The following is a 10232-nucleotide window of genomic DNA, read 5'->3' as shown; positions in this document are numbered from 1 at the left end:
AACCCGCGTTCTGCCGCGGCCACAGGCACAGAGCCAGCGTGCCCTGAGCAAGTGCACGCTAGAAAAAGGAACGACGGGGAAAATTACAACGGGAAACAGCTCGGACAAACCCCGGCGGTGGCGGGGGACGTGTCCCGGCGGAGGAGGGGCAGAGGCCGGCGCCGAGGCGCTTGCAGCTGCTCCCAGGGACGTCCCGCCCCGGGGCTCAGGAGGGGGCGGGAGGGTCCCCGCTCCAGCCCGCCGCCCTCCAGCCTTTCTCCCAACTCCCGCCGGCCGCCGCTCCCCAGCCGCCTCCAAACGCCGCCCGGCGCCGACAGGCAGGGAGAGCGGAGGAAGGGAGAGGCGCCTCCGCTCCCCGCCCTCACCTTCCCGCCCCGGGGCGCGGAACCCTCCGCCCGCCTCCGGGCCCCGGCTCCGGCAGAGGGCGCCGAGCTCGGGCTGAGACAGCTCCGCCTCCGGCCTGCGAGCGGCGGCGTGGGGACGGCAGCGGCAGGCCCGGGCCCGAGGCGCCTGGAGGATCCAGGTAACCGCGCCTCGGCCGCGGCCCGCTGCGCCCGCAGCCTCGTCGGGGCTCCCCTCGGGCAGGGGCGGGGCGCGGGGCAGCGGCGGGCCCAGCCGCGGCTCCAAGGTCGCGGGCCGGGGCAGCTGCGGGAGGCGGTGTGGCCCCCCCGGCGGCGGGGGTGGGCGGTGGCCAGGCCTGCGCGCCGCGGCCGCCGCTGGGGCAGCGACCAGAGACGCCGAGGCTCCCCGGGCCCTCCGCCCGCGGCGGGCCCCCACCGCACGCCGCGGAAGCTGGCGTTAGCGGGGCTGCGTGCTCTCGAACGGGCTTCCCGCCTCAGCAGCGTTCAGCCGTGTGTGCCCCCGAGGGGGCGGGTGAGGCTCTGTCCGCGTTGGGGTTTCGGGAGGGGCAGAGGCCGCCCGCCGTGTTCGGGGCGCGCTGGTGGCCTCCTGGCAGGGGCTGTCGCAGCGGCCCGTTGTACCCGCTGGCCGACGGGGAACGAAGTCAGATGGAGCGCTAAAAATAACCAGTAATAATTGTTTACACATTCAAATAACTGTTGTAGGAATTTGCCCCCTAACAGAGGAGAGGCATCTTATGTGAGGATTGCACCATCCTAAATTTTAAACTGTATGTCAAATATTTTAAGTTCACAAATAATAATTAAAAGAAAGCCAAGGGAGTTGTGGTTATTTTTATATGGCCAATAATTGCCCTCATTGATCAGGGCTTTTTCCCAACCACAAAAAACTCTCCTGCAGATTTCAGCAGAGTTCACTTGGGTGCAGGGAAAACAAACTCCAGTCTCAGGAAGTAAACACGTGTTTCCTTCCATGCCTATAAGGCCATAATTAAAGCCAGTGCTCCACCTAGCTAGGAGGGACTGTAAATCAGTTTCTAAGAGTACTGAAAGACATCTGGGTTTTTTGGGGGTGTTTCCACCTACTTGTCCCAGGTTAGAGAATGGCTCCAGAAAGGAGTGGTACCGGGGAGCTTGCACCTGAGGCTGTTGTTGCTGACATCAGTGCTGTTGCAGTACAGAGAGCAGTGTGATGTCGCCTGAACTCTCCCGTGATGCTGTTTGCCATTCGGAGAAACAGGGAGGAACGTTATGCAGCATTCTGCCACGCAGGACTGTTGCAGTCTGAGCAGAGACTGGAGTTAAGCAGCTTTTGACTCTTGGGTTTACTTGCTTGCCGTATCGAGCTTTTATTGAGAATAAGTCATGATAAATGTAAGTCTCGCTATGCTTTTTATGACAGAGTTAACTTCGTTTCTGTGTCTTTTGTGAATTGTATTTGAGACATAGGGAGGAAAATGTCACAAATATGTTTGGACAGTTAATATGAAAGACCAGAAAAGGAATTATGAATGCAGTATTCCTCTGGGGTTTTTAGTGTTTGCTTTTCATCTGGTGTTTTAGCTCTTTGTAATGGTGGACAGTGTATGAGAAAGGCAGATCATAAAGCTGGTATAGCCTCATGCTTTTAGATGATGCATTGCTCTATAGGGAACAAGATAATCACTTTTTGGTAGTAACTATTATGCCATGCCTGCAGAAATCCTTCTAATAGACCAAGCACTTGCTCATTTTTACATATGAATGTTTGTTTTATTTTAGGGTATGCTATGACTGGCTTCAGGCTCCCCATCACTACTTTTAGAAAACTAAATGTCTGGTTTGGACTGTGGGAGAAATTCCCCTCTAATAAACTGTATCTCTCTTGGAGGAGAAGTGTATTCTGTAGCTGTCAAGCAAGCACAGTAAACTACAGAAGATGTTTCAGCTTTTCCCCAGTAAAACTCTGTGCACTAAGACTTTCTCCAGAGTATATCTCAGTACTTTCTCTGAGGAACAAAAGTAACAAAAGCTCTAAAAGCAGCAGACAAACTGTCCAAGAAGAAGAGGAAGAGGATGAAGATGAAGAGGAACATGATTTGGAAGATGAATTTGACAATGACCCCAATGTAGTAAAAGATTACAAGGATCTTGAAAAAGTAGTGCAGTCTCTTCGATATGATGTGGTCATGAAAGCTGGTCTAGACACTGCAAGAAAGTAAGTATGGAAGAAACAACCTGCTGATGAAAAAGATGTCATGCATCTAAAATCTGAGTTTTGATACCCTTTTATTGCTGGAACAACTCAGTATCAGGGTTTTTTTTTGGTGTTTTGACTGTCTAAAAATACGTTTTGCATGTATGGATGTTCCTGTTTGTTTCACCTTACCTTCCTTGAAACAGCTTGTTTTCTGCTTTTTGCTGTCTGCAATATTTCTAAGATTGCTGAGGGGGCATTTTCTATCAGTAACTATTTATTTAAAATGAAGAAAATGCAAAATACTGTACTAAGTAATACAAAAAGGTCTAATTTGAGATTGAGGGAGTAAAATAATATGCTACTTAATGGCTGTAGAAATAGGTGATGGTAAGTATAAACCTAATGTACTAGGTCAACTAGGTAAATGTGCAGTCTATAAATATATCACAATGTTTGATCTAATGCAACCTACAGAAGCCTTACATTGCAATGTTGTTAGAACAGAGTATTAGTACAACTTGATCACTTAAAAATTATTAAACTGGCTGGTGCAGGAAAGGGGATGTTATTCATTGGATAATTCAGGAGACAGGTCTTCAGAAACAGCTTTTTACTGCTTGCACCTGTGGCACAGAGCAACTATACTCTATTGAAAGACTTTTTCTTTACTTCCAGTTCAAGTCTGTCCTGACCTTAAATAAAGGTATCCTTTATGCGCAAATTAAGAGTTGTGGAAATGTGCCTTGCACATGAGTGGTGTTCTTGTGTATCTGCAAAGAAACAATTGCATTTGGTCTGCTGCACACTGTAAATGCAATAAAACCTTGTTTTTCTTCAGTAAAGTAGAAGATGCATTCTACAATAATGAACTCAGGCTGAATGGAGAAAAACTATGGAAGAAAAGTAGAACTGTAAGACTTTTTAAAATTTAAATCTTTTAATACCGTACAAGAAAATAACTAAGGCATGACCTCTTCTTCTTCCTTTTACTTGAGTCAGAAGAGCTAACCACTAAATGACTCTGCAAAGGTGAATGAATACCATTGCTAACACCACTTCCAGCTTTGTGTGCATGTGACTGGGATTCCCTGGGTAAGACACTATTCCCTAAGGCAGACAGGAGCCTTGTGGTATTAGAGAGTAAAATCTAAGGCTGAAAGTCAGGAGAAGGCAGATGGTAGCAAGGACAGAACTTTCAAAGTTGCTGAAGGAAATTATGATAGATGTGAGGTTGATGGAGTAGGAATGATTACATCTGAGATACTGGTGGAACAGGCATGTGATTAAAGAGAAAGTTTGATGATGGAAAGGGATTGAAACGGGAGTAGCTCAGGAAAGGTCATTGCATCTGTAATAGAGCACCCAGGAACACAGGGGAAGAGCCAGAAGGGTTGTAGGCCACACTCTCACAACAGTCCTCACCAAAACGGTGACAAACACACTTCTACCCACCCTTTATGTGGGAGTGGTCCTAGGTGGTGGTTACTGTCATCAAAGGGTGATAACAGGAGAAGTTTTAATTCCTGATCCCCTAAAGTTAAGGCTAGTTGTTGAGAGGCATACTGCTTTTGTGACTTTTGAAAGGAACACAAGCAGTTGACCAGCACTCTCTTTTTTAAAGCACTTTAAACTGTTTTAAAGGAAGGAGGGAGAACTTTGCATTTTGCTATTTTGTGTCTCTGTTGATACAAAAAGATTGGCAGGAAACACCCTTCATGAAAAACATACTATGTTCCACCTGTTTCACAGAATTAAGTGTCAGCTGTAGAACAGGAAGGGTGAAGCTCTTGGCAGAGAAGGTCATGAGACATTTAATTGCTTTTTGCCAGGGCTTTCCTCGAAGTTCATAGCCGGAGGATCTATAATGGGTCTAGAATTGCCTTCCTTCCTCCTCTCCTGTGAGATAAGAATATTAAATGGAAAGAAAGGAGCAAAATTAAAATCGGACATAGAGTGCGGGGATTTGTTCTTCCCAGGGAATATTTATAATCACCCATCTTCTCTTTCTGTTTCCAGGTGAAAATTGGTGACACGCTGGATCTCATAGTAGGTGAAGATAAAGAAACGGGAGCTGCCATAGTTATGCGGGTAGTCTTAAAAAAAGTATCTAACAAAACTGAAAGTGAAAAATACAAAGTAATTTTGAGGCGCTGGAAAAACTTAAAAGTGCCCAAACAGGATGTACTTAAGTGACAGGGGATTGCATGTGGCAGCATAAGATTTTTGCAGAAAACTGTATTTGTTGTTAAATACAAGTTTTGGTTAAACAAAATGACAGTACCCTTTTTTAAGGGTTTGTGTTAGAATGTTATCTCCCTCTGCTGTGTGCATCAATATTCATACACTAAGCCTGTCGCTTTTTGCTGTTAGTTTTGTTTCATGGTACTGTGGGATGAAAGATCCAACCCTTACATTTCCAGGCAGTTTCCTTACAGATGTTATATATACTGAACCAATAAAGACTAATTTGATCGCTGTTTAATCGTTGTCTAATTTTGTTAATCAGAAAGGTTGCATTAAAACAGACATGACAACAAGCAGAAGTGCTTTCTTTGTTTTATACCTAGGTTCATGAAATAGGGATAATAGGGATAAAAACCCCAGTTAGATAAAATTGCGTCTTTTTTCGTTATTGGTTTGATCTTGGTTAAAAATACCAACTCGGTGCTTATACACACTGCTGCTATACCAAGAACACAAAAGGCTACTGACTGCAGCTGCGTATGTCTAAGCAGGAAACTTCACGGTGACAGAGAATGAATTATGGCAGAGATACTCTGTTCTCATGGAGAGGGCAGATCAGTGAGGAGACGTGTGTAGTACTGCTGATTTTTACCATTTAGGTAACTGTGCAGAGGAAAATGAAATCTCAGTTTGTCACATACTCATTTCAGGGTGGCATTTAAGAGAATATTTAATACTTAGGTGGTGGGGAGATCTGAGCAAAGGTCAGACCATACTGTGATGAAAAGCTCATGTCTGTATTGCTACAGGAAAATACTGTCGCTTAGGACAGGCAGCTCAGGAGTCACCACTTGCACCTGGAATGTTGAACACATGCTTCTCCCAACACAAGTAACTTGTCGGATGAACTGTGGTGCCAACAGAATTTTTATTCTGTTTATATATGTTTAGACAGCTGCACACAGGTATGTGTCTACAGAAAAGCTGGCCAGGAGGAGCAGGTAGCTACTCTTCAGTCAGTTCATGGTCTGCTCCCTGCCTAGTCTGAAGAGCACAGAGGGAAGAAGATAGCCCAGAATAGGCAGCTGGAGCATACTCCAGGACACTTTCTCTTGGGTGTTGCTGAAATCTGGAAGAGCAGGCAAGAAAACGTTGCTCACAAAGCAAACTTAGTGCTCTGGTTGACCATCAGACTCTCAGGTACACCTAACAGCTCTGGTAAAGAAACTACTGGATTTTCACTGCAGAAAATGTCTGTGGTGAGAAGCAATGGTGCTCACCTGGTTAGGAGAGCATGGGAACTGTTGGGCTCAACTGCCAACAGCTACTTGATGACTGTTTCAGCAGGCTGTACCTGCTGCTGTCCATAGCCTTGGAAGTGGTGGCTGCTGAGTGTGGGATTTAAAATAATTTCTAGCTTTCTTCAGGCACAGATACAAACCTCTGCTGTTTTGGGCTTTTTTTTTTTTTTTAATGGTCATGTAGATGTTTGTTTAAAGATGCCCATAAATGTCTAGTTAATGGTTTAGAGGCATAGTGACCTTTTAAAAAAAAGTGGTTCTTAAGAGGACACAATCCTGGAAAGCTTTCCTAGGGGATTTTGGTGATCCTCACACTGCAGAAGTGAAGGGATTCAGCATTGCAAGCACCCAGAGGAACATGGCAGGCTGTACTTTTACTGTGGGCATTGCTGTCTCCACTGTATTTATTTGAGCTTGCACCAAGTACTACGGAAATAAAGAGATGAGATGCATCCTCTGTTCCCCAATTCCACTTACCATTGCTATTCTAAGTGGCTCCCACAATCTCCGGGGATGCTGAGAGAAACAAGTAGAAAGATATAAGTGATATGTCAGTGAGCTGCAGTTGTTGGTCAGCAACCATTTGTTACCTGTCAAGTGCTTATCAGCATGTACAGTCACACTGCCTGTGATCTCCAGCAGCACTAACTTACACACCAGAGCTTACAGGGCCAGATTAGGACCCCACTGTAAACCTCAGGAATGCTTTGGGGCTTGGGATAGCCAAGATACAGACTCAAAGAAATGAACTTTCTGAAAGGGTCTGTTCTGCCTGAGATAAAACCAAGAGCAACAAAAAAACCAACACCTGCCTGGCATCCAAGATGGGCAGGAATGCTGCATCCCTGAAAGCCACTGACATAAGAAAGCACAGGCAGGGTGATTTCTTGAGTTAGACAGAATACGAATACAACATTAGGCTAAAACCTCTGATTTGAACTTCTGGAAAAGCCTATTGGGAAGTGGACAAGAACTTGCAATAAAGACCTAGCTGTCTCCTAGTGATGTCGGAGACTTTTTGCCAAGGCCTGTAGTGACAGTACAAGAGGCAATGGTTTTAAACTGAAAAAGGGTAGATTTAGACTGGATATAAGGAAGATATTTTACACAATGAGGGTGATGAGACACTGGCACAGGTTGCCCAGAGAAGCTGTGGATGCCCCCTCCCTGGAAGTGTTCAAGGCCAGGTAGGATGGGGCTTTGAGCAACCTGGTCTAGTGGAAGGTGTCCCTGCCCATGGCAGGGGCTGTTGGACTAGATGATGTTTAAGGTCCCTTCCAACCCAAACCATTCTATGATTCTATGATTCTATGATTCTATGACTGCCACCAAAAAACAGGTCTTCACTGACAAAGGTGGAAACAGGCTTTCATAGGTTTTAAGTGTTGCTCCACTAGTGGTATCAGCCAAGTAAAGGAAAATAAAGGCAGACTTCCTAAGGAGTCTTGTGATGGGTGAGAGCAGCCTCTGTGGATTCAGGACTGAAATGGTTGGAGAGAGAACTGTACCCGTTGGTTTCAGAAAAGAAAGCTTCAGTCACAGGCAGGGTGATCTGAGAAGAAAACTATGACAGCAGGAAGGTGAGTAGCTGTTCCACTTGGCTACATTGATCTGTCCTGGATAAGCTTCTCTATTGATCAGACCCTTTTATTGGGGCCTGGCATTGCTGAGCAGGTTGCACTTGTTTCTGCAGTCTTTAAACATTTGGACCGTGAGCTAAAGAAAGGCAAGGCTTGGTTAATGACTGACACAAGTGCCAGGTGAGCAGAGCCAGCATGCATTCTGGGACGTGTAGGAACAGGCGCATCACAGCCACACTTTTTGCTGGAGCTTCGGGGGGCTTTTAGACAAGGTAGGCTCACATAGACTGTGTGTATGTAAAGCATACGTAATGAACTTATCTGGGCATCACCTGTGCCTCTACTGTTCATCAGCCATGAATTTAAGATGATGGGAGTCCATCTGATAACACCGTCAAGTGTCCAGTCAGATGACATGGCAAAAAATAAGAAGTGGCCAAACAAATGTTTTAATGATCTTCCCAAAACAGAGAATTTGCCACTAGTCAACTATCAAATCTCTAGTGCCACCAAGAACTGAGTGATGGGAGACACACAAATGCTTTTCCTCCTGCTCAGAGTTCAGGGCAGGGACAGTGAATTAGGTAAGCGATTGTTGCTTCTGTCCTTCTGTCACTGCTGTAATGAATTTCCTGCTCCAGGACACGGGCATCTGCCATGCTTCGTCTGCATGGTGAAGAAACTACATGAAAGCGCTTCCTCACAGAGATACGGCTGAGAGATCACGAAGGGAGGTTTGGATGGCTTAAGAAGTGACTGACAAGTTCACTGGAGGCTGCCCAGATGACTGTGCTGTCCAAGCCACCTCTGCATTAACCATAGACAAATCCAACCTTACGCTAGGCATGGAGCCCAGAATGGCCAGCGTACCTGCCCTGGCACAGAGGGATGGCCTGATCCAGAAGGCTGGCTGGTCCTGTAAGAGGCGGCACCATCAGGCTGTGGGTACGGGACCCAGCTGGCACTGGCACAGCACACAGCGTTATCCGACAGCTTTGCGTGTTTCACCCACTGCAGGAGCAATGTCACACGCTGCAGCATCTGCACATGGGCCAGCCTGCGTTAGGGAGCAGGGCGCGGGAGGACCTTGTGAAGGAATAGGGGGGAATTGCTCACAGAGGGCTTGGGTCTGGCAGAAGAGCCAGCCTGGTTGACTAAAGCAGGCGTATACCGACACTCCTGAATAGGCTCCACATTCTGCTGCCTACACATGAACACAGAGAGAGGGAGTTTATTCTCTGGCCTCTCTGCCCCCCAAAATAATAGGCAATTCTTTTTTCCATAAACAGAAAAGCTCTGAAGTGTTTTACTGCGTTTTATTTTTGTGGGTTTTTTTTTGTTTCTGGGGTTGTTTTTTTTCTGTAATTGCATGTCAGAACAGGACAATCTACCTTCAGCACCTACCAAACTACAGCACTCAACAGCCTGTGCTGGCCGATGGCAGTGGCCATTCTACAATGGCAAGCGTGGGGAAAGGAATGCAAAAGGGGTGTGTGGGAGCCATGCAAACCTGAGTATCACTGAAGCTAAAAAATTCTTCAGTTTCCAGCACTGGAGTATTCAGTGCACATATAGACAAGCACTTCAAGGAGACCCTGGGGTTTTTTAATTCTTGGAACAAGGAGAGATAGAGAGCGAGAGAGACAAGGGACAGCATTACATGACATAAACCCAAACTCGTGGGTTTTACACAAGGGATCAAATCTCCACTGTAGGATGTGATTCTATTGAGTGACTCATTCCTACTGCTGACAGGTACCTCGTGATTTTCTCTTCACAGGAAACATTTGTAGACCTTGCGAACACACTACCTTATGATCTAACCCAAGTGGTACGTTCCTGAAAGCGTAACGATTAAAGGAGTATTTTGCCTCCCCGGGAAGTGAGCGGTAACACACAGCGCTACAAAATGCCTGTCAAAACAATGACAAACAGTTGTTTTGCCATAATGAAATTTGTGAAGGAAATTGGGAATGATTACTTGACGTTTGCGGGGGGTGGGGGGGAGCGGGGAGATACTAATTAGCTGATCTTCTAGTCTTCACCAATCACAATTTATTTCATTTCCATCTATTAACACAAACTTTAGTGTGACTGTATACATGGTGATTTTGCCCATTTTTTGACCGGGAAGTCATGCTACATTTTTAAAAAGAAAATAAGGAAAACCTAGTTAAAAAACGAACAAAAAAAAGAACAGGTTTGTTCTATTCACGTTTGCCTTTGTGGGGGGTGGGGGGAGAAAGGGGAGAAGTAGGAAGAGAACATGTCATATTCTCCGGAACAGCTTTATTTCCCTTGTATTACAGCTCTTCCCTTCCTGTGAGAATCAAAGTTCTTTCCGAATTGTTAATGAAAGAAAAACACTCAGTGGGGACCACAGCCCCATCATGGAACAGATCAGGAAACAGAGTAAGCAGGTGGTCTGCTCATGTCACAGGCTGTTCTGGCCACTAACTAGAGAAGATATTAAGACTATCACTACCAGTAAATTTAGATGAATGACTTTTATAATGGAGGGGGTAAAATGAGGATTTCAAAAGCACTGTTAATACTAGAAATGTATCTATCTTAATATTTACTAGGACAAAAAAGTAGGTAGAAAAGAATGAAGACAAACAAATGGGGA

The 10232-nt window shown here is 45.8% G+C and overlaps 1 protein-coding gene across 3 annotated transcripts; it reads left to right on the top strand.

The window, feature by feature from the left end:
- Positions 1-205: 205 nt before the first annotated feature.
- On the top strand, positions 206-5020 carry MTRES1 (mitochondrial transcription rescue factor 1). 3 transcript variants are annotated; one of them, XM_068401006.1, is made up of 4 exons: positions 206-523; positions 2121-2556; positions 3377-3449; positions 4555-5020. In XM_068401006.1, the coding sequence occupies exons 2-4, from the start codon at positions 2129-2131 to the stop codon at positions 4729-4731; spliced, it is 678 nt and encodes a 225-aa protein (XP_068257107.1). In that variant the 5' UTR covers positions 206-523; positions 2121-2128; the 3' UTR covers positions 4732-5020. The 3 variants fall into 3 exon arrangements, with proteins under 3 accessions (XP_068257107.1, XP_068257115.1, XP_068257124.1); XM_068401014.1 differs by lacking the exon at positions 206-523 and adding an exon at positions 737-1028; XM_068401023.1 differs by lacking the exon at positions 206-523 and adding an exon at positions 1477-1733.
- Positions 5021-10232: the final 5212 nt, after the last annotated feature.

Source organism: Nyctibius grandis, chromosome 1 (assembly GCF_013368605.1).
Source record: "Nyctibius grandis isolate bNycGra1 chromosome 1, bNycGra1.pri, whole genome shotgun sequence".
Lineage (NCBI taxonomy): Eukaryota > Metazoa > Chordata > Aves > Nyctibiiformes > Nyctibiidae > Nyctibius > Nyctibius grandis.
The sequence above is the reverse complement of the archived record's forward strand: the minus strand, read 5'-3'. Positions and strand labels throughout refer to the sequence as shown.